The sequence below is a fragment of the Globicephala melas genome, chromosome 2 (genome assembly GCF_963455315.2).
Source record: "Globicephala melas chromosome 2, mGloMel1.2, whole genome shotgun sequence".
Classification (NCBI taxonomy): Eukaryota; Metazoa; Chordata; class Mammalia; order Artiodactyla; family Delphinidae; genus Globicephala; species Globicephala melas.
Window position 1 is genome coordinate 152,096,770 of NC_083315.2, and position 23,639 is coordinate 152,120,408.

The following is a 23,639-nucleotide window of genomic DNA, read 5'->3' on the forward strand; positions in this document are numbered from 1 at the left end:
TAATTTATGGCGCAACTGTATAACGGAATAATCTACAGCCATGAAAAAGAATGGGGTACATTTTATGTATTGATGTGGAAAGAAGTTAAGATATATTATGTTTAAAATACAAGTTGCTCAACAATTTTAGCCTGATCCCATTTGCATATATAATGTGCTGTTCCCGTGTGCTAATATGTATGTGTGTAGAAATGCATACACACTTATATTTGTATAAAGTTTCTGAGAGGATATATAAGAAACTGTTAATAAAGGTGACTCTGGCTGCCTCTGAGGAATAAAACTGTGAGGGAAGGTAACTTTTGACCTTTTATTTCCTTCTGTACTGATCAAACTTTGTGCTATGTGCAGGTATTTTTATTTCTTTTAAAAGTACCTATTTCCTTGGAGCCCCTGGCGCCCAGGGCTGGGACCAGTGTGAAGAGGCAGGTATTGGGGTCAGTACTGTAGGAGAAAACGTTCTACTCACCACTTCATGGGGCTTTTGGATTCTTGGACTGACTTGGCCTCAGAACCTATGAAAGCTACTTTGCTTATCACTCTTTTATCCAGGTAGAGCACAGGACCATCAGGAGATAAATGAGAGGGGCAAATGGATCACACTCTCTGGGGGCAGCCTTAGAAAGGAGCCTCACATTCCTCCCTCCACACAGGGGCCACATGTGAGGAAGGGAAGGCTTCAGCAAAACAAATCAGCAAGTGTTTTCCACACGCCTTCACTGTGCTGAGCACTAGCAGACTCCAAAAACAGACAGGCAGTCCCCAGATGAAAGACTGGGCTAGGTTTCCTCCTCTACTGGCGGGCTGGGTCCCAGGCTAGCCCAGTGCAAATATTCAGCACGTTCTGTGGCTTAATTCTACAGCGGTAACAGATGTACTTGCCCGAATACTGGGGCAAGGCAAGTTCATCAGGCAGTGGTATAATGGTTAACAGAGCAGACTCTAAGCCAGTCTGAACCTTACCATCTGCCACTTACTAGCTTTAATCCCTATGGCAAACTACTTATCGTCTCTGAGTCCCAGTTTCCCCTTCCGTAACATGAGGATACAACAGTACCTACTTCATAAGGTTGTCCTGAGCATTATATAAGTTAATGCATCTAAAGTGACTAAAAGAGACTGTTCATTTGCTCCAATCTTATTGTTGTTATCTTTTAAAGGAGACAGAAAGAGGCATTACATTTTTTGCTCCTTCTCTGGGCTCGGAGCTAATTTTGAAATAGGCCACCTAGGGACTCCCCTGGTGGTCCAGCAGTTAAGACTCAACGCTCTCAATGCAGGGGGCCCGGATTCGATCCCTGGTCATGGAACTAGATCCTGCATGCCGCAACTAAGAGCCCATATGCCGCAACTACAGATCACATGTGCCACAACTGAGACCCGGAGAGGGAGGGAGGGAGGGAGGGAGGAAGGGAGGAAGGGAGGAAGGGAGGAAGGAAGGAAGGAAGGAAGGAAGGAAGGAAGGAAGGAAGGAAGGAAGGAAGGGCCACCTATCCCACCTTCCTCTCCACCGCTCCCACCTGCAGGGCCTTGCCCCTGGTCCCTACCCCATGCTCTGGTGCTTTCCCCCTAAGCCCACCCGTCACAGTCACCACCCCTGCCACCCCTCACCCCCTGCCTTCATCCCCAAGTACTCCACGCTCCAAGAACACTCCCCATCTTCATACCAGGCAAATTCCTGTCCCCTTAGTACCAGAGAGCTCAGCCTCCAGTTAGGAAGAAAGGACTGAGCGAAATGCCAAGGCTAATCCATTAGCCTTCTCAGGGGTATTTGTTTTTAAGAGAGTAAAATGAATTCTGATTGGTGGAATTTCTAATTGTACATCATGTGAAAGGAACAAGTCAAACAACGTGCACGCTGGGAACGGGGAGTGGGAAGGAGTTTCAGGCCCTCGTGGACAGTCAGCTCCCCTAAGCTATTTCTGCTTTTTATGTAACGGATTCCTTCTCTCCATCTCTTTTTTTTTTTCAATTAAGGTAAAATTCATATACCATAAAATTCACCATTTTAAGATGTACAATTCAGTGGCTTTTAGTTTATTCACAAGGTTGTGCGACCATCACCACTACCTAATTCCAGACTATTTCATCACCCCAAAAAGAAATTCCACACCCGTTTACAGTCACTCCCCAATCCTCCCTCCCCCCAGACCCTGGCAACTGCTAATCTAGTTTCTGTCTCTGTGGATTTGCCAATTCTGGAAACATATAATATGTGGCCCTTTATGTCTGACTTCTTCCACTTAATATAATGTTTATGAGACTCATCCATGTCGCAGCATGTGTCAATATTTCACTCCTTTTTATGGCTCAATAATATTCCATTGTATAGATAATACCACATTTTGTTTATCCATCCATCAGTTGGTGGAATCTCTCTCCATTTCTGAGCCCAGAGGACTCCTAAAAACAGAAAAGGTTTCCCATGAAAGCAGCTGTTCTGGAATGTCAGGGAATTCTTTCTACAAGCCCAAGAATTAAATCCAAATCTAAGACTTGGCTCCAACTCTTAGGAGAGCACCGTCCTTCACCACACTGCTCACCTTTCCCAGAGGCGGGTGCACATCAAAGAAAAAGGTGCGGTTGATATAGTAACTTCCCATTTTTCCAAAGTGAGTTTCATCCCAACTAAAAAGAAAACAGAAAGAGAAATGAAATTCTTAAAATTATCATACAACCCAAACAGCCTTAATAAAGCATGGTTAAAATTACAGTTAAAACCAAAGGTTATAAGTTTCAAGCAGTTAATGAGAAAATCTGGATTTAAAAAAAAAAAAGCTTTTGACACAAGTGATTTGAGGAAGCAAGACATCAGGCTGTTCCTTAATCTTCATTTAGACAGCTGAGAAAGGCTAGCAAATACTTACCAATCAGTTTCATAAATTTAAGTTAAATCTATACTTATTCTGTATCTTGAGTTTCTATTTATTTTAAAAAGGCGAAGAGTTTCCTATACTATAAGTTTTGCAATGAGAGTTTTCTTCCAAGTCTGCTACTTTTTTAAAAAATAAGTTTATTTATTTATTTATTATTTATTTGTGGCTGCATTGGGTCTTTGTGGCTGCGCACGGGCTTTCTCTAGTTGCGGGCGCTACTCTTCGTTGTGGTGCAAGGGCTTCTCATTGCAGTGGCTTCTCTTGTTGTGGAGCATGGGCTCTAGGTGCGTGGGCTTCTGTAGTTGTGGTACATGGGCTCAGTAGTTGTGGCTCACAGGCTCTAGAGCGCAGGCTCAGTCGTTGTGGCACACGGGCTTAGTTGCTCCACTGCATGTGGGATCTTCCTGGACCAGGGCTCGAACCTGTGTCCCCTGCCTTGGAAGGTGGATTTTTAACCACTGCGCCACCAGGGAAGCCCCAAGTCTGCTAACTTCTAACCCTAAGACTATTTTTGCTACTAGAAACTACATTACTCTTGCTGTTACAAACTACACTGTGGGCTACTGATCAGTAAGAGCCTATAGACCATGGTTGTGCCTGGAGTCTGATTTTGCTCCCAACCTTGTGATAATTAACCTGCTAACTATGAACTCACTGACCTTATTATAATGAACTAACAAGTATATAAAAACTGAGAGCTTTCTTACTAAGTTAACAACCAGTCTAAAAACCTATCCTCATTATTTACAAATTATTTAAAAATTATTTTGCAAGTAAGTGATTCTAATACACTAGCTTTTAGACACAATGCAAAAATCTTGTTCTTCTACACAACCACAGTAAACCTTTCACACCCTACACGGGGGCTTCACAGCGGCAGGCTAGTAACCCAGCAGAACCTGGCCATTTCTGTTTTTCAATCTCTCCCTGCAGCTAAGAAGAACAGTTGCTTTCTAGTGACTATCCATCCCCAGGTCAGCTTCTATAAGTAGTTATCACTGTCCTACAGAATAAGGGGCAAAACATGCTCTTACCAAAAATGCAGGGTCTTTTTTTTGTTTGTGTGTTTTACACACTGGGTCTAATAAACAGGCAGAAGGGTAAATCTACTTCTGCGTCTGCTAAGCACATGGCTTGACATGAAATGAGGACAGTGACATGGCGATGTCAAACAGAAAAATACCTTCCAAGCAGTGTGACAAAATACATTTGCAGAAAAAAGAGAGATCCGGTCCCAGCTCCGCCACCCACTGTGGGAGCATGACCTGGCAAAATCACTCACCCTCTCCGGATCTCTTTTCTCATCTACGTGATGAAGACAACAGTAGCATCTGCCAGTCCACCTCGCAGGGAGGCAGGTATGAGGTAACACATGGGAAAGAACTTTACAGACTATAAAGTCCCACACATGCTGGGCACTATTTAAACTGTCCCAACATTTGTGGTTAGTTTTGAAGTCTGTTTGGAAACATATTGATAAAGGGGTGTAAGATTTTTACTTCAAGTAAAACTGGTAGCAATAGTCACGCTTCCTCTTGGCTTTTACTGCGTGTTTGCGGTGGGATGGACGGTCTTCTCTGGCTCTCTCTTGCTCTGCAGGCCTTGCAGGCTACGCCAAGAATGCAAGGTCCTGGCTGCTCTTTACTCAGGCCACTTCTCAGGGTTATGCTTGCAGCAACCTTGAGGAAGACACCACGTCTCCCTCTGGGACAGAGAGCAGTCTTGTTTACTGCTTATTATAAAACAGCGGATTCCCCAAGATCAATACTCCTCAGCTGTGATTCAACCCCCTGCATGTGCAGGCATTCATCCAGACCCAGGGTATCACATGGGACACTGGGGGCAAGGGGAACTGATGCCAACATACTGATGCTCATCCTGCTTGCTGTGCTGTGAGAAATAAAGGCCTTTGTCTCTGACCCAGGACTTTGTCTCCTGCCAGCATCCATAAAACACTGACAGGTTAACTCATTAGTTGGCAAGTAGCATAAAAATAAAACCCCAAACCCTGATAGTTTCGGTGACAAGCATAGGGTGCTGAGTCATAGCTTTCCTTAAGAGAAAGGACAAGGGCCATCATGGACTGGGTGAGGGGATAAGAGAAGACGCCCTGCAATCTGGTGGTGAATGCTCTTGCCCAAGTGGTGGGGAAGGCAGGTAGTAAGACTCCCCCACTGTCCTGCCTATGAATGAGGTTGAGGGGAGAGAGGCAGGATTGAAACAAACAGTCTGCATGCTGCCTTGGTTACTGCCCACGGCCTTCTGGGCAAAAGGAGGAAAGGATATAATCGCAACCCTGGGGCAATAGGCTAAGCAGTCCCAGCCAAAAGGCAAGATGGACGGGCTGATGAACCTAGGAGGCCCCAAGCTTAACGGTGCCAGTGGTGAGGACCTTGCTATTCAACGCAGAACTCTGGGTAAAATGAAAACATTGAAAGGTTCTCGGGTGAGCTGTGTGCTCAAGCCAAAGGGGTGCCTTGCTTAGAGGCTCAGAGCCACTCCGTCCCTCCGTGTCCCGTGATCCCTCCCCCTCTGGCACAATCTCAGCTTCTTTAAAGAGTAAGATGATTACAGGTGGGGCTAAGGCCTCCCTGTCCCTAAAGGGGACTGAAGGCCATACACACCCATCCTAGTGTGGTGGGGAACTCTGGGGAGGAGAGGGACTCAAGCTCAAAGTCCTACTGGATACACGAGCACCCTACTCAATCCCTTGGAGTAAGAGGATTTGCTAGGCGCAGGGATTACCAAAGGTGCCAAGGACTGCAGGGAGGACCATGGCAGTGTGTACAGGGACTGAAAGAAAAAGCCCCTAAGCCCAGGTGCTCACCAGACACAGGAAAGCAGGCTGGGAAGAAGTGGTGCCAAGCCTGCCGAGGGGCTGAAGGAGCAAAAAGGCCTCCTCCTGCGCCCTGCATCCAGCACTCGCCACACCTCCCACCTGGGAATGGCATAACCTCTAGCTCCTGATGCAGGCCTATTAGACTTGTTAGTTGAAAGGGGAAAAAGCACCTAAATTCAACTGATAGGGTCTGAGCCAAGTTCCCAGTGGGGAAGGGAAGGGAAAGTGGCTTTGGGTAGGGCCCTTGCAACTACGGTTGTGTCTCCCACTGCTGAAGGCATAGTCGTATTTATCCCATATGTGTCCAAGATTATCCCATTGAGAGACTGCTAATTTAGTGAGAGGTGATCCTGTCCCCTCCCAAGTGGTCCTACAGAAATAATATAAATCACAAGACGAGAAAGGGACATTACAGCTTTAAAGATGGAATTTCAGGGTGGGGGGTTGGGGAGGGGCGCTTGGAGGGCTCCATGACAGCGCCATCTGCTGGACATAGGTACCAAGTACACACCCTTTTAAAGGGGCAACTGTCAACCTACTACTAAGCTCTTGTTGAACTTGAGGGCCTGAACCATGAAGACCTTAGGACTCTTTGGCCTGATACTGTCACTTTGGGGTGGGTCAACTTGAAATCTATGGCTAACGACGGAAGGGCTCAACAAGGCTCGCTGGTGAAACGGAAGTGGTATATTCAAGTGTTGGCCCTAGAGGCATCTTGGTTTTTCAAGAAGAGGTGGCAGCTGCCCCTTTGGAAGAAACTATCTTCCACTCCACCGCCTGAAGCAAAGCCGCTGACTCAGTGGCGTCTTGATTCCCAGAGGTTCCTCCTAATGTTTGTGCCTGGTTCACTGATGGTTAGGCTAAATTAAAAGCAGATGGTGTCCACAGGGCAGTAGCTATCATCCAGCCCCACTGACGTTTCTGGAAGACCGACTGCAATAAGGGTTGATTGGCACAATGCACTGAATTGAAAGTCATCACCCTTGCCTTAGACAATACTCCTAAGAAACAGACAAGTTATATTTTTATTTTCCCTTAGGCTTTTGCCATTGGCCTAACCATCTGGTGTAAGGCTATATACTAAGAAATGTAAAACACCCCTCTTCGGAGCCAAGAACTGTGGAAAAAAATCATGGTTGCCTGCCAATGGGCCAATCTGGATCACTCATGTAGATGCCCCCAGTAAGGGCCAGTATTCTGATAAGACGGATTAGAATCAAGCTGCTGATCAAACCTACACCATCCAGACTGCTGCCATTGCCACCTGCATACGTCAATACACCAGGCATGGAAACACATCTACCACCATGGACTGGGCACAAAGTAAAGGACTAAACGTCTCCAAAGCAGAAGCCATTGCTACATTGTGGTTACTTGTGACTCCTGCCAAAAGTTGGCATGTTTGTCTTGCAGTGAAGGAAGCCACATTGCATGGGGTACTGACGACTCCAAGGAAACTGATTGTACTAGGCCTTTGTTCCGCATTCCAGGCTATCACTGGTGCCCCACTGCTGTTGACACCGTTTCGGGTTAGTGCTGATGATGCTGTTCCAGTCCAATCATCTGACTCTAGATATATCACTGCGGCCCTTGAAACGAAACTGTGTTGTGTTTTCAGCTTTCCAAACCATCTACAGTCTGACAATGGTACACCCTTTTTTTTTTTTTTTTGCAATGGCTGAATAGCCAAAAATCTGATGACAGTCCACACTCCAGGCCATCCACGGGTATCTGATATTGTCAAGCACTGAACAGTCTTCTCAAAAAGATTTCTGAGTCAACTTCCCTCACCTTCCTCCTTGTTCACACACCTTAGGCAAGTAGTTTGGTCACCTAACTAGGTGTTCATCTCCTCTCGGCCACCAACTGGGTAATGATCAGAACAAAAGGGGTGGAAGGTTATAAAAACCCATTTTGAAAATTTGAGATTCTTCCTTGACTATTCCTGGGCTCGACTGGTCTCCCCTAACAGCAATTCTGGATCAGCCTGGGGGTGCAGTTGGGGGTTTATGGGATTCAAACTTAATTCCAGTTCAGTCACTTGGGTTTTCTTGTTGGAGTGACGTGGTTTTAGAGCATAAAGATCACCTGGTTGAGCACACTGCTTGTGAGGTCCCGCTACAGTGGCTCACATGGGCCAAGATGGGAGACATAAGTCTCTGTCAAGTTTCTGACAGTGCCCATGACAGAAAGGTCTGGATATTAGTATGCAATAGTTGGAGTAAAGGTGAAATTACAGGTACTAGAGTGGGACACACTGATTCTATGGCAGTGGGAGGAAACAAACAACCTTTCCACCTGGGGAAGGAACATCTTAGGCCCCTGGAAATGTAAAGAGAAGGGAAACAATTAATGCTCTCTTTGCCTCCTAGGCCCAGCACCCAGCCTGGCAAAATACTAACACAGTTCAACTAAGTCAGTGGCAGCTGTAGCTAGCAATCTGACCTATTGCTGACTCTGTTATTCCACCATGAAATCAGAAAAACTCATGTGGACATGGCCGGTCTTGAACTATCCTCATGTCCCTGACGACATCAACATTAACTCCCAAACATGGACCTCCCTCGCATGTGCGCAAAAACACAGACTGGCACAACCTTCTGTTAGTATGACTGATATAAATTCATAAGCTTCTCCTGACACCCTAGGGACCTTAGGTTATGCCTTGTATAGTGATTGAGGCTGCAGCTACGCAGTGACTCTCGCTGCCCGTGGGGCTTAACCAAATCACTGTAATGATGATCTAAATCAAATCTGATGGAAATCTAAATAATATTTAACAAAAAATCCTGAACTGGAGTGATCTGCACCCCTTCAGGTAGTATATTAGAATGCAGGGAAGAATGTGCTGTGGAATGCCTTTCCACTGGGCATGGGAGTTGCTTTTTAAATGGGAGAACTCATTGTAATTATTGGCAGTGACATCAAAAATCAGAGGTCAGTCTAAACATCTGTGTACAGACTATAATGGATAACAGACTGGCCTTAGACTACATCTCAGCTATCTGAAATAAGACTTCCTGGTCCCTCCCCACCCCACTCCAGCATCCCAGAGGGCACAGGTTAACACCACAGGTTGGCCTCATCCTGCTGTTTTGTTTTTTTTTTTTTTGTGGTACGCGGGCCTCTCACTGTTGTGGCCTCTCCCATTGCGGAGCACAGGCTCCGGACGCGCAGGCTCAGTGGCCATGGCTCACGGGCCCAGCCGCTCCGCGGCATGTGGGATCCTCCCGGACCCGGGCACGAACCCGTGTCCCCTGCATCGGCAGGCGGACTCTCAACCACTGCGCCACCAGGGAAGCCCCACCCTGCTGTTTTGACTCCTGGTGAAAGCAGCCTTAAATAAATGTTGTATGAGACAAACTAAATAGACTGGGTCCCTGCCTCGGCCAGGTTAATCAGAGTAGCCAATGGAGTTGCACATTCATGTGAAAATTTGCTAGAAGCCAAGAGAGTGTAATATCAAGGAGTGAGACTGTTGGGAGAGACAGTCCTCCATGGGTCTCTTGTACTTCCACACATCTTGCTGGGTATGTGGAGAATGCAGGGCCTTGACTGCACTTTACCTGGGCCATTTCCCAAAGTTGTGTTTGCACCAAGCAGCCTTGAGAGATGAGGTAACATCTCTCTCCAGGGCAAAAAGTACGCTTGCTTTTTGTAAATTCCCCAAGCTTGTTGCTCCTTAGCTGCAAGGCAACGCACAGTGTGTGCAGTCATCCATCTGAGCCCATAGCGTCACCCCGTGGGACTTCGGAGCCATGAGAAACTGAATCCAATATGCCGATGTTCATCCTGCTTCCTTTGCTACGAGTAATAAGTTTTTTGACTCTGACCCAGGAGTCTCACATCTTCCGCCAGCACTCATGAAATAGTAACAAGCTAATTCATTAACTTCCAAGTAGGGTAACCCTGATAGCTTGTTAGCCTGCTTGCTTTTTAGTCAAGGAGTTCCATTTCTAACAACCTCTACACTTTCTCCTCAGTGATACTGAGAAAACATGGTATCACGTCTTGGCCAAACAAATTAACCATTTTCAAACTGTATAAAAATTTTCCTCCGAGCTGGAGACCTTTTAAGCTTTTTTAACGAAATCTGACTCCTGCACCTTAGTCCTACAAAATAAAGCCTTTAAGAAAATACATCCTCACAGGATGACCCCAGACCTGCTTCCTGGGACCCTTGTTATCATCCGTGGGCAAACAGGTTGTTCTGGCTCCCGAGAATGTGGTACTCAGATAGGAATGTTCCCCTCCGTGGAGGTCTAAATCCTGCAGATTAGGAACTCAGGCCTTAGGAAATTCTGTACTAAGAATTTCCAATTCTCCTGGGTCAGTTCAAAGCACCTTTAAAAGCTACCATTTGAGAGCCAGGTGAGACGCTGCAGCATAACCTGCAAGACATGAAGACTGCTTCCTCAGATCCTAAGGAATCCCACTCTCACACACACCGAAGCAAAAAGATTTCTCTCACGGAGACTGCACCTGGGCAGAGGCAACCACCAGAAACCTGTTTCCCCTCCAGCGCGGCCCCGCCCCTCCGCCTGTGAATCCCGCCCTCTCCGTGCCTCCAGACCAATGAGAAGGCGCGCCCCTCCCTCCCAGTTGCCATGGTGCCTGCCCAGTCCCTCCCATCACTCACCAGATGTGCGGCGGCTGGTCCAGACGGTGGAAGCGGGTGGCAAAGGACATCAGCGTCACCAGGGCCAGCAGAGCCCACCGGCCGGGCGCCTCGAAGCGCCGCGAGCTCGGAGCAGGCCGTTTGGGGCTCCGCGTTGTAGCTTCGGTGGCCACGTCCGGGCCCACGGCCCTAGCAGCCTGGGACCCACAGCGGCCCCTCCGGGGACGCAGCTCAGACCCTGCCAGGCCTCCGCCTACGGCCGGCGGCATCCTTCCCCTCCTCAGGATGGCCCTCCGGCCCGCAAGCACGCTGGGTCTTGCGAGCCGCCCCGCCAATAAGTCACCAAGCGGCGGCTCGGGGTGCCCTGGGAAATGTAGTTCCCTGCGCCGGCAGCCGGGGGCCCTGGGAAATGTAGTTCCCTACCCCGGACTCTGGGCTGGAAGGGGAGCGCGGTCGCCGCCCGGGCCGCTAGGAGACGGCTAGTGGCGCAGAGCATGACGTCCGGGCGGGCCGGGGAGAAAGCGGGCTCAAAGAACTGCAATTCCCAGCAGCGCCAGGACTGGGGGCGTGGCGGCAGGGCGGGGCAAGCTAGAAGAGACCTTAAAGCTCATTCTAGTCCAAGCCCTAGCTTTATCGAGACGAAAACGTAAGTTCTGACGTGTCGGGGTCTCACTGGGCCTGAATCGTCGACGACTCGGAGAGTCGCAGGCGCGAAGTTTCCTGGCCTGGAAGAGGGGTCGCCCAGAGTGCGAGATGCAAGTGGGGAAGGTCTGTGTCATGCATCCGGGGAGAGAGGCTCTACTTAGAAACAGGGAGAAATCTTGGGGGGCGGGGTCAAAGGTGAGCCGCTCGGCCCCGCCCACAGCTCCTACGGCGACTCCCAGCATGCAATGCGCCGCGCTGGCACCGCTCTGCACCTGCGCGCTACTCGCTGTGGCCTGTGATCCCGAGAGGATTGGGCGCGAGGTGCAAGGTCCTCGTGGAGAGTACCCGGCTTGGTTTGGTGGCTGTACCCTTGCTCTTCATCTGTCTGTCCACCCACCCCTAACCCCACTCGACCTGCTAGGGCTTCCAAGCGTCGTCCCTCGTCTCCCTGATCCGCACAGCCCTGTCGGTCGGCCCGGCAGGTCTTAACAGTTAAATGGCCTTTCAGGGTTGTTTGCATTTTGAGAGAGCGCCAGGGGCGAGGGGAAACTGTGGCACTTACAGTCATCATAATCACTTGGGGACCTTATTACCAGTTTTAATTTGTATTTCCCAAGACTAACCCCAGAACCACTGTTATCAATCTCTATTAAAGATTTGGAACAGCTATTGTAGCTCAAAGGAAGGTGGCAGGCCCATCAGGTGGGATATAACATCACTTTTTTTTTTTTTTTTTGCTGTACGCGGGCCTCTCACTGTTGTGGCCTCTCCCGTTGCGGAGCACAGGCTCTGGATGCGCAGGCCCAGCGGCCATAGCTCACGGGCCCAGCCGCTCCGCGGCATGTGGGATCTTCCCGGACCGGGGCACGAACCCGTGTCCCCTGCATCGGCAGGCGGACTCTCAACCACTGCGCCACCAGGGAAGCCCTATAGTATCACTTTAACAGTGTATAGCCCTCCCACTCCCAAATAGGAGTTTAGGAGTCTTTCTCGAAAATCATGTGTAAGAGGTGGTTTTAAAATAAAATCTGCTAGAGTGGTGAGAATCCATATTTGAATTAAAAACAATTCCTCCAGGAGTGGTGATGAAACGGATATTTTACTTGGGCTTAAAATTTAGCCCTACAAATGCAAAAAGGAACATGGGATGGTTTATGAAGTTATCATTGGTAAGAGAAAGATCAGAGACCGCCCTCCATTACATCTCCTGATGGCCCATAAGTAAGAAACCTGAGGGCAGGGCATTTACAGTGATTCTGTGGTCACCCTTAGTCTAGGTCAAATGTGTAACATTTAGTAATTAGGTAAGGCATTTCTTTAAGGATTCTAAGCTGATGTCTGCAGCTCTCTAGTGGTTCCATTCTGTTTCAGTGTAGCTGCCTCTTGGCCCCAGGGGCCCCTCCAGCCTAACCAAATAAGGAAAGGGATGCACCCTGGAACAGGGTACATCCAGTTGTAGCCTACGAACTCTTCTCCCTCCAAGAATGCCTGCTGCCTATCACTTGACCTTTGTGCCAGAACTATCTTCACTTTCCCCACAAAAGTTGCCTTCAGAATAGACTGGAACTCCCAGGGTCAGGAACTAACTTGGGAGGGACTGGGTTCCCACTTGTGCCCTTGCCCACGTAGAAGATGGAGTAGAAGATGGAGTTGGTAGTTCAGGGATGATGAAAGCAAGGTCAGGTAGCAGCTTGGTGAGCTGGGGCATACAGAAGGGAGAGCGAACTTGGGTGAAATGTCTGTAGTCAGAGGGATGGTAGACAAGGGTGATCTAAGAAATTCTATTGAGTTCTCCCTCATCCAAAAGGCTACATATGTGTCTGCCAGAAGATTCATGAGTGCTAATTACTGGTAACTCTGTTCTGGGTTCTGCTTTGAAATGCTGGTGACCAAGAAGCACCAGAGAAATTAACTTTGAGTCCCCTAAACTTTAGAGGAGAGGTCACACACCCTGCTGCCTTCAGGGGCCTCAGAGTAACAAAAATGAGAGAAGTGGACCAGGTGGGGGCCATAGCAGATCTGAGAGGGCATGCCCTCTCTAAAAGGGGCCATTAATTGGCTCTGATCAATTTTGCTCCTCAGGAAACTGAGTTCATTATCTCCAGATTTTTTTTTTTAATAAAAAACGGACAACAGGATTTGTATATGAAACAATGTGACTTTTAATGTTAGCAATGAATTGAAACATTTTTAAATACAGTATAGACCAAACAGAACACTGTGGGCTGCCAGCTTATGACCTCAGCTTTGGAGTCAGTGGGCATATTCCCCAGCTATTTTTTTTTATAGATTTTTTTTTGACGTGTACCATTTTTAAAGTCTTTATTGAATTTATTACAATATTGCTTCTGGGTTTTTCTTTAATGTTTTTTGGTTTTTTGGCTGCAAGGCATGTGGGATCTTAGCTTCCTGACCAGGGATCAAACCCACACCCCCTGCATTGGAAGGCAAAGTCTTAACCTCTGGACCGCCAGGAAAGTTCCCCCCTCTGAGTCTGGCCTGAGTTTTCCGGATGCTATTTTTATGAGATCAGCTGAGAGTCTGGAGGACTGGTGGGTGGAATGTTGAAAGAGATGGGCACCAAAGTGCAGAAAACTAGATTTCCTGGTCTTTCTGCCACTGTTGGAAGGAAATAAGCTATCATTTTAGGGCAACCCTTCATTTTACAGATGAGGGAGCTGAAGACTAGAGAAGGTAGGGATTTGTCCCCAGTCATGCGGGGCTAGGTCCTGCACTGGGACCAGACTCCCAGTATGCCAGCTCCTAGCCCACTGCACCACATGAACTACTGCTTCAAAACCAGGCCTAGCTGTCTGCCCAGGACACCAGACCTGGCTCCACCAGGAGCATAAAAAGCTTTCCCCAGATTAGAAAGAGATGCCCTTTCTGACCAGAGTCAAAGTTCTCCTGATGCCTGTTTAGACCAGCTTCCCCATTGGCTCATGGGATCCACCCCTTTAGGGTTCCTCCCCCTGCCCCGCAGTTCTGTGGGAGGGGACATTCCCTGAGAGGCCAAGGGTCACCACATCATCATGGCTGAGTCTAGGAAGGTAAGGAGGGCACCTGCAGTCTGGCTGCCCCTTTGGGGGCTCCCTGGACATCAGGAATGCATGACAGCACAGTTTGGAGCTGAGGGACCCCACATGACTCCCCAGGCCTCTAACCCAGAGAGCTCTGAGTCTGGCCTGACTTTTCCAGACGCAGGCCTGAGGGAGGAGGCCTAGCAGGCTGGGAAGAAACAGTGCTGGCTTGGAGACCCCTGGCTGGGAGCTGTTGCCTCCCCTCCAGTGGGTTCCTGGGGCTGAGAACCCACCAAGCATGGGTTAACATGCGTCCTCGTCTTCTCTCCTCAGCCCATCCTCTATTCCTACTTCCGAAGCTCCTGCTCATGGAGAGTTCGAATCGGTAAGAGCTGTACCTCCACCGAGAGCTGGAGTGGGGTGGTATGGGGTGGAGGGAGGCCTGGGTGAAAAGCCTCTGTCAGACAGGGCACCAGCCACAGCATCCCCAGTCTCCTGGAGCCCTCAGCCTCGAATGGCACCTCCACCTCGGAAGTCCAACCAGAGGAAGTGGGGAGGGGTGTTTTTCCTCTTGGGCCTGCCACCTCTCCCACTCTGCTCTCCAAAGCCCCTTAGCAACCATGCTTCAGGCAGGCTCACAGAATCCAGAGATCCTTGGTAACTGGCAGGGAACAGCTGGCCTTCCTCAGTTCTTATCTTATTTGATCTGGCAAATTAAACAGAGCTGGCCAGTGTGGACCCCAGAGGCTTCGGGAAGGAGAAACTGGGCCCTCTGGTTTAGTCCTGGTTCGACCCTTCTGTCCCTCAGCTTAAGTCAGCCCTCGGCCAAGGTCATAGTCGTAGCAGCTCGTACAGAAAGAGAACGGTGCTGAGTGTTTTTGTGTACATGACTCCATTTAAACCTCAACGACCCTGGGAGGGAGGTATTATTATCATCACCATTGTACAGGTGGGAAAACTGGGGCACGGGGAGGTTAAGTAACTTGCCCAAGATCATGTAGCTAGTAAGAGGCAGGCCTGGAATCTGAACCAGCTAGCCTAGCTCCAGCTAGTCCATGCTCTTTACTACGCTATGCTGCCTGTCAGATGGGGCAACAGGCACAGAGGCTGACGTTACTTGTCCAGGGCCACACAGCTAGCAAGTGAATGTGATGACATTTAAACCCAGGTAGCCTGCTGCCAGGAGCCTGTTCCTGACTCGGAAGCCATCCTCATGACCCTCCCCCTCCCACAGTCACTTGGTATTTGCTAGAATCAGTAGGCAAGAGCACTGGGGTGCCCGAGGACACATTTCTCCAAGAAGACGGCCTCCCTGGGCCCAGAGCCTCTGCCCTGACGGGGCCAGACCAGCAGCGCGGGCACTGTCTCTGCAGGGCCACCACGCATTGGCCTCCTGCCTGGCCCCGACCACTTCCACTCTCCAGGGTGGAGCTGACCGGCGCTGAGAAGGAGCCCCGCGTCTCCTGGGCTGTCTGCAGGCTGTGACACGTCTTGCGCTCCTCCCCTCGCTCATTTGCCTGATACCGGCCATCGCCATATTTTAAGGCACAAGTGTGCACACTTACACACACAGTCTCCTCCACTAGGGTCGACCGAGTGTTTTGCCCTCACCATGCTGGGAGGAAAAGATCAAAGGAGATGGAGAGGAAATCCAGCCACTGGGAGTCAGCAGATGTGCTGAGGTCACCAGAGAGCCCTGATGCCTTGGGATCTGTAGTCAACAGCCCTGAGAACAGAGAGAATGGATTAGAAAGGGGTTCTCCTCTAAACAGAACAAGAGTGTCCTCTGCCTGTGTGGGCCCTGCGTAGTCACTGAGCACCTTCCCTTGGCCCGCAGATGACCTTTATGGAGGAGTGATTGCATGTCTCCAACAAATAAGCCCTGCTTGCCACTGGGTAAGGCCCTGCCAGGGGCAGAGATGAAGGGGACATTTCCCTGCTGTCCTCCAGGAGCCCTCAGCGGGCCAGGGCACACACCCTCATAGCACCACCTAGAGGCATGAGAGGTCCGCTGGGGATACAGAGAGTCCAGGGGCAAGAGAGGCAGAGCATCATGGCCCTGGGGTAGGGGAGCGGGTGGTGATCCAGGAAGTTGGGAAGAAGGCGACAGGGCTACCCAGCAGTGTGGAGAAAGAAGCCTCCTTCCCGCTCGTCACCCCGGGAAGTGTGGTCAGAGGCTGTCACTGACTTGTCTGCTGTCTCTCCTAGCTCTGGCCTTGAAAAACATGGACTATGAGACGATAACCATCAACCTCACAAAGGATGGGGGGCAGCAGGTAAGGAGGCTGCCCCCAGGCCACAATGTAGGAGTCAGAGGCCTTGGAGAGGGGCCCGGCAGGGGGTGCAGACTTCTGCAGGCAAGAGATGAGCATGCGCCCTGTGGTCCCCATGGCCAGAGGAGGCTGCTGGCCCTGCCCTGTGGGACAGGGCGGCCAGCTGTGCAGCAAGAGGAGCCATGGGAAGGGCCCAGGTTCCAGGCTCCGCACCACAGCCTGGCCTCTCCATGTCTGGCTCCAGAAGTGTGGGTGGTGAGCGGGTCCTCGCCCCATGCCAGGCCCTCTGGATGTGCCTTGGTGACCACATATAAAGTGCAGGGACAAGCACAGAGCCAGGCCACTAGGATGAAACCTGTATCTCAGCAGCCACTGGGGTTCAGGATACTTCACAGATCCCCCAGGTGTCACCCTGGGCCTGGGAGCCAGGGCCTTTCCCAGGGGAGGGAGGTACAGGTGGGCAGTAGGCGAGGGGCTTCCTGCTTGCCAGACTCTGCTTTAGCCAGCTCAGGCCAGGCTGCCCAGTCCACCAGGGCCTTGTCTCCACAGTTCTCTGAAGAATTCCAGGCCCTGAATCCCATGAAGCAGGTGCCAGCCCTGAAGATTGATGGAATCACCATTGGCCAGTCAGTGAGTGGCGGCTTTGGGAGGCCCCTCATGAGCGTGGTGCCCTGAGCAAGAGGACCTCGTAGCTCTTCCTTGCCTGTGTCTGCCCAGGGCACCCAGCTCTCAGCAGGGATGAGTGGGGGAGGGAGGAAGGTTGCTTGCTTGCTTTGGGAAGTGAAGGGAGACTCAAGCATATGGGGGACTAAATTCTGTAGGACAAGGGTCCAAAATGATCTCATCCTCCTGGGAAGCCTCTTGGCTTCACAGGGCTCAAGGGGAGGATGGTGAGAAGGGTAAGAAGGGGGGTGGTGACGATGGTGGTGTTGGAAGTGGGGGAGGAAGAGGAGTTTACAGTCCCCCCATGGTCCCTGCCTCACGGCTCGCCTCCGGACAGCTGGCCATCATTGAGTACCTGGAGGAGACCCGGCCCACGCCGCGACTCCTGCCTCAGGACCCAAAGAAGAGGGCCCACGTGCGCATGATTTCCCACCTCCTGGCCAGCGGCATCCAGCCCCTGCAGGTGCGGCTCCCGTGCGCTTTCTCCCTCACATGCCTCTCACCCTCGCATCCCCACATGCATGCACTCTCCCCTCCGCATGCACGCGCACCCTGGCCAGCCCACCGTGAGGTGCCTTGCGGGGTGGCAGGAGGACAGAGGGGATTCTCAGGGGCTTGGCCCTGGCCCCTGTGGCAGAGGGAGGAGGGAGGCCAGAAAGCATCCACTCCCTGGGACGCCAGCCGCCTTCTGGGAAGCCCCAGGTTTCCAAGGACATGTCCGGAGTTGCCGAGGTGGGGAAAGGGCCAGGTGGCAGGGAGAGGCTGAACAGCACATGTCCCAGCCTCCCGCCTTTAACCAGAGCAGCCTTCCTTTCACCTGTTCTGTGTCATAGATTGGGATTCTCCTAAGATTTTTTTGGTAAGTTTTCACTGGTGAAACAAAAAAGTATTAAAACAATTCATCTGTTTAAAAAAAAAATTCATCTGTGCTAATCCCTGACTTTGCAAGTAAGGAAATAGCCCCAGAAAGGTGGAGTGACTGCAGAGTCACTCTAAGTGTGACAGACCCCCTGACTGTGTATCTGTGGCCCCCCGCCCCATGTCACTTTTTTTTTTTTAACAGAAGAAGTTGAAGCAGACAGACATCCAAATCTCCTGAAAGCCAATCCTATGTGCCTCCCCCATGCTGCCCTCCCCAACCCTGTGTCACACTCCCTCTCCTCACAAGGGATCATGTCAGGGAGAAGCATTGGATGCAATGGAGAGAGGTCTTGGGTTGTGCCTCCACCCTTACACATCTCTGCCAGAGGGATAAGGGCCACGAGGGCAGCCAGAGAAAGTGGCCTCTGGGATCGTCACCTCCCTTCCACCTCAGGGCCCACAGGGTGGGAGCTCACAGGGTCCAGAGTAGGACAGGTGTACAGCCAGGGACACACGGGAACCAAGCTCACCTGAGGGGACTTGGCTGAGTGCGCGGCTCAGCCTGGCTCCCAAAGCTCATCCCAGAGTTTTCTTGGGCTACACAGAACCTGTCTGTCCTGAAGCAAGTGGGACCGGAGAACCAGCTGACCTGGGCCCAGCAGGCCATCAGTTCTGGCTTTAACGGTGAGTCCTTGCCCCTGTGAGCTGCCCCCTGGTGACCTCTTAGAGAAATGGCCCTCACACCGGGGGCCCTGGCATCTGGCAGCGTCCCGGGCTCTTTGGCCTTGGCAGTGGCATGGATGAGGGTGGGGGGGCAGGGCCGAGGAGGCAGTGGGCTGGGCAGAATCCAACCTGGCCTCAACCCCTGGCACTTCTGGGAACCTCATGCCTGAGGCCTTTTGGAGATGGATGGCCCAACTTCTGCTCCACTGCCCACTCCAGGCAGGAAGCCAGGGCCAGCAAAGTGTCAGCACATCGGTGTGAGAACTGCTGCCTTGGCCAGTGGCAGGCCTTGTCCCCTCAGAGGAGGGAATGGTAGCTGAACTTGCAGAGCGCAGGGAGGCATCATCTTATCCCCATGTGCCCATCACCTCTCTCCAGATCTGACTGCCGTGTTCCCTCTAGCACACGCTCCAGCCTGCCACTCAGATAGCTGCCATGTCATAGCTATGCACCAAGGCCCAGAAAGGCTGCTCTCCCCTTAGAGTATTCATGTTGCTTCCCTCCAGCTCTGGAGCAGATCCTGCAGAGCACAGCGGGGAAGTACTGTGTGGGAGATGAGGTAAGCTCTCCCCAGGCCCATGGGGGTGGCCTCCTCCCTCAGGCCTACCTCAGGCTGCCACTGTCTTCCACTTAGACTCAGCTACCTCCCTCCAGCCCAGGGCAGGCACAGCTCAGAGAGCTTCCTGAGGAGGCAGCTGTAGCAAGGGTGGGGAGTCAGCAACCCAAGGTCGTCCTCTCTGCGTTAAGCAGAAGTTAGCTCACGGGGAGCTTCTCAGCCCCTTCCTGGTCAGCTGCCTCAAGAGGAAGTGAGTTTCTCATTGCTGGAGGTATTCAAGTTGAAGACCTCATCTCTGAGATGAGGAGGTGGTCCAGCCATCAGATGAGGGATCAGACTAGGTGATGTCTCCATTCCCTTCCAATGCTAGGATTCTAGGATTCAAGTGCCCTTGACTCCTACAGGCTAAGGCCCTGGCTCTATGGTAATTCTGGTTCCAGAGTCCCCCACCTGCACCCAGAGGCTTTCCCTCCGTGCTGGGAGCCCCCACTAAGTGCCTGTGGTGGCAATTTTGAACAAGCACAGTAACATCCACTAAGGCAATCGAGCCTTCTCTGGCTACCCACAGTTGGTTGTCAGCGCAACTGCACTGTAGCCTGGGAGAAGCGCTTCAGCTGCAGGGACAGACCCAGCCAGCCCGGGGAGATGAGGAGGGGGTGGGGCAGTGGGGGTGGGGTAGAAGAGCCAGAAGCAGAGGGGAATGCCAGGGGCCAGCACCCCAGTGCTGTCACCGGTGGGAGTCTGGGGTGCGCACCCTGATGCAAGCCCGCCCGACCCTCTTTGCAGGTGTCCATGGCTGATCTGTGCTTAGCGCCTCAGGTGGCAAATGCTGACAGGTAAGAGACAGCCCTGCCACCCTCCCTCTTCCTCCTGGCTCCTCCCCTCAAAATGCCCAGCTGCCTCCTACAGTCAGGCCCTGACTTCATCGACTGAGGTAGCATCTCACGCAGTCTCTCCCCCACTGCCCCCAGCAGCCACTGTGGCCGTAAGAGACAGGCAGAAGCCGGTGTAACACCCTTCCCATGCCCACTGCAGCCCAGGTGATACCGCATAGCCCCCGCTCCTAAGAGGAGGCGTGTCACCTGGTGGACGCCCCTGCAAGAGTCCACTCCAAGAGCCTGCTCTCCCCAGACGTGGTGTTTCTGTGCCCGGCGTGAGCTCTGCCTCTGCTTTGCTCCATCAGCCCTTCAGGAGGGCACGGATGAGAACCTCTCTGTGGAAGGCGTCGTGCTGGGCACTGTTAGGGGTATGGAAATGTGTGGCACATTCCCTGCGCCTGAGAAGCTTATGACATGGGTGGGGAGATGATCTGTACATAAATGCCCAGCACTGGCCTTACACACAGTAGGTTGTATAAATAGCCATGGCCTGGAATAGGAGCGGTAGGAAACTGAGATGCCAGACGATACTGCACAAGACTGTCCCTCCCCAGAGAGCTACCTGTGAGCAAGGACCCCCAACCTGGCAGGGCTGCCTTCCTAGGCCTTCCCTGGCCAGCCCCAGGGACCTCATCCAGCCCCGCCTCTGTGCTTCCCCCATCGCCTGCAGGGCAGTCTCCCTGGGCCCCTGCAGACCTTGGCTCAGGGGGATGTTTCTCTGCCACAGGTTCAAGGTGGATCTCACTCCCTACCCTACCATCAGCCGTATCAACAAGTCACTGCTGGCCTTGGAGGCCTTCCAAGTGTCTCACCCCTGCCGGCAGCCAGATACACCCCCTGAGCTGAGGGCCTAGCTCTCAAACCGCGCCCCACTGGTGCAGGGGCCGGGAGCGGGTGCGGGAGCAGAAGCTGCATGGGCTGAAGAGGCCTGGAAGCCAGCGAGCCTTAACTGGAGAGGTGGAAGACCTGAACTCCTAGCCCTTGAACTTGAACTCTAGGCCCTGGATTTGCCTTCCCACTGAAACTACTTCTGCCTCAGCCCCTTCATCTGTCACATGCGGGCAGAATGGGGTGGGAGAATGCCGGGAGGCGGGTAGGCAGGAAGTCTTCATGACTGTGTCGCGGGCAGTCATGAAGATGAAGTGAACGTAGACTGAAACGTATGCCGAGTTTACCAGAGAGCCATGAGGAAGTCTGAGCGCCTCTTCCCGTCCCCTCGACTGTACCTGACTCCAAAGAATGCCCACACTGAAATCTGGTAATTAAACTAAAGCCCAGGCCCCCGGGTTGTTCACTTAAAGCTGAGCTGGGTTGCAGAAGGTGAACACTCTTCCTAGCTGGAATCCCTCTGTGTCTGGACCAGGAGAGAAAGCCAGCCAGCCACTTGCCCACTCTGTGGTTGGCCTGGCCCCTGGGACCTAAGGGCAAGGAAGAGAAATAAGCCCAAAAGCCTGCCTGAGAAAATCAGACAAGATCCAGAAGAGAACAGGTATAAGAAGCAGGAAAGAAAGCCTCCTGCGACCAGCTGAGTGCCCAGGCCTGGGAGTAGTGCCGTTGCTCACTTCCATGGCAGCGCTGAGGAGACGCTGGCCCGCTCAGCCCAGTCCCTCATCTTCAGGGGCAGCGTTCTCTGGAGCAGCCTCAGGATTAGGTGCTTAGGATACATCCACGTGTGAGCGGTGCTGGGAGCTGGAGGCAGGCTCCTCCGTGGGCAGTATGAACAGCTACTGACCAAGCTAGCAGGAGGCCAGCCGGGTAATGGCTTACCTTGGGCTGCCCTGGAGGGAGCAGGTCCCCATGCCTGGCAGTGCTCAGCCAGAACCAGGATCACCTCGGGCAGAGATACTGTAGGGAGATGCGGGTCACTTCTGGGAGTGAAACAAGATGACATTTATGTTCCATATGTGAGATTTCATTTCCCCTGTGTAGCTGAGGTTTAAACAAGGAATTAAGATAGATGTGTCTGGTCCAAGTGGAAGCCACCTTTCTCGGCCATGAGTCCCTTTTCTTTAGCTCCAATGCCAGGGCACCTAGTTCTCCCCTCTCATCCCGGGCTCCTTAGTGGCCTCTCCTTCTCTCTTGGATGGACTGGGCTCCAGGCTCTAGAATGACCAAGGTGGGCCACTCTTGTTCCCAAGGTGAGTTTGTCCTGGCAGAGCCCAGAGAGAAGCCCAGGAAGGTAGAGGAGACACAGCAATGGTGAGGGATGCTGTGCCTGCCCTGCTGCCATCTGGACCTTTTCCTCAGATTACTCCAGACCTGCCTGGCTGCATAAGGCTCACCTGGGCTCTCACCAAGAAACCTTGACTTGAGATAAGAGACTAATCTCCTCAGCTCAGGGATCAGTAACCGTCACCTGACTTGGACTTTTGAAATTGAAGGTGATTCAAGCTCCTGTGGATTTTAAAGAGAAAATGAACTCAGGGGAAAGGAGGGAAGCCCATACTTCAGGCTGTGCTCCTACAGCTCCCACGGCAGTGTGCTCCCTGGCCCTGGAGAGACATGGGCCCAGCCAGGAGCAGCGGGCAAGCTGCGGGGCTAGCCTTGGCCAAACGGGGCGCTGCCACCAGTCGCCCAGATTAAGGAGGCAGCTGGCTCTACCTGTCACTAACAGGTGCCTTTGGGAGCCCAAATAATCCAAAACAACTTCCAGTAGTGCTGAGGTTACCAGGTTCCCCTACTCCTCCCTCCTCCCAGTCTCGTTTCCAGGCAACAGAGGAGCACAGAGACTTCTGGGAAGTACAGGCAGTAGATAGAATCCACATCTAGGACAAGGTACAGGCGCAGAGACAACCTGAGACCACTCCCCAGCCCTGAATGGTTCTATGGGGAACTAGGTATAGTTCCCCATAATGAGCGGGCGGACTGGGGTTCTTCCTAGAAGGAAACCATCTGGTGGCTGTCCTGCTCCAGCTGCTAATGCACGTTCCACTTCCCCCCACTCAGCATGCAGCGAGCCCTGCCAGGGGACTCCCCGCGCTGGGAGCTGGCGGGTGTGGCTGTGTGACTGGGGATATGGCAGACATGGCCCCTGCTCTTACTGAGCTTATGTCCCTCCACTTATTCCTGGAAATTTAACTGGCCGTCTCTATCTCCACCCCTCAACATCATGGGCCTGTTGCCTATCTGCTTGTCTGTCTGATATTAATTTGGTTAACCTGAGGCTCCATCAGCCATCCTAAAACTGGTGGCCAAAGCTGAGTTGGCCACCTTAAAATTTAGATTTTAAGGAAATCTAAATCAAGTAAAGAGGCGATACAGCCTCCGTTATCAAGCACTTATAAAAACCATCCTCATTTAATGCACAAAACTCATTTTAATATTTTTCTCATAGTTCTGGTCCTCTAGTTCAACAGGAGTTTTGTGATACGTGTCCGAGTGTGAGGTGAAAACCAGCCATGGGTAGGGGAGGGGAGGGATCAAATGCTGTGGGTTTTCCTCTGGGCTCAGTGAGATCCTTGGGAGTCCATGACATTTCTGAGGCCCTCCTTTATCATCTGGTTTTCTCCAAACCCAGACAAACCTGTCCTTCCTCACAAAAACAGATGTGTCTAAGCCAAAGAAACTCACTCCAGGCTCCTCTGAGCTGCCTCACCTGGGAAGTGCTGGGTTCTTCAAGTGTCCCCACATCCATGACCTGAGCCACCCAGAGACACGGCTGACTAACCTTGGTGGTTCTCAGCTGTA

At 51.9% G+C, this 23,639-nt stretch overlaps 2 protein-coding genes across 4 annotated transcripts in view; one reads left to right on the forward strand and one right to left on the reverse strand.

Moving 5' to 3' along the window:
• The window catches only part of POMT2 (protein O-mannosyltransferase 2), a 50,990-nt gene extending 40,195 nt beyond the window's left edge, over window positions 1-10,795 (reverse strand). For both annotated transcript variants that reach the window (XM_060295106.2, XM_030831875.2), the window contains exons 1-2: window positions 10,355-10,795; window positions 2,544-2,628 (exon numbers count right to left, since the gene is read on the reverse strand). In XM_060295106.2, coding sequence (XP_060151089.1) covers window positions 2,544-2,628; window positions 10,355-10,602 — 333 coding nt within the window. In that variant the 5' untranslated portion in view covers window positions 10,603-10,795. The remainder of the gene's footprint in view (window positions 1-2,543; window positions 2,629-10,354) is intronic.
• Window positions 10,796-10,799: 4 nt separating this feature from the next.
• On the forward strand, window positions 10,800-23,345 carry GSTZ1 (glutathione S-transferase zeta 1). 2 transcript variants are annotated; one of them, XM_030831879.3, is made up of 9 exons: window positions 10,800-10,979; window positions 14,332-14,383; window positions 16,207-16,274; window positions 16,821-16,901; window positions 17,272-17,397; window positions 18,401-18,479; window positions 19,025-19,077; window positions 19,861-19,910; window positions 20,680-23,345. In XM_030831879.3, exons 3-9 carry the CDS (start codon window positions 16,224-16,226, stop codon window positions 20,804-20,806), a joined length of 567 nt encoding a protein of 188 aa, XP_030687739.1. In that variant the 5' UTR covers window positions 10,800-10,979; window positions 14,332-14,383; window positions 16,207-16,223; the 3' UTR covers window positions 20,807-23,345. The 2 variants fall into 2 exon arrangements, with proteins under 2 accessions (XP_030687739.1, XP_030687737.1); XM_030831877.3 differs by having other exon boundaries at window positions 10,801-11,101.
• Window positions 23,346-23,639: the final 294 nt, after the last annotated feature.

Excerpts from the sequence above, each read along its gene's own strand:
- GSTZ1 (XM_030831877.3), top strand. Across the intron at positions 16,902-17,271 it reads GAATCACCATTGGCCAGTCA|CTGGCCATCATTGAGTACCT; the intron begins GTGAGTGGCGGC and ends GCCTCCGGACAG. Across the intron at positions 19,911-20,679 it reads CAGGTGGCAAATGCTGACAG|GTTCAAGGTGGATCTCACTC; the intron begins GTAAGAGACAGC and ends TCTCTGCCACAG.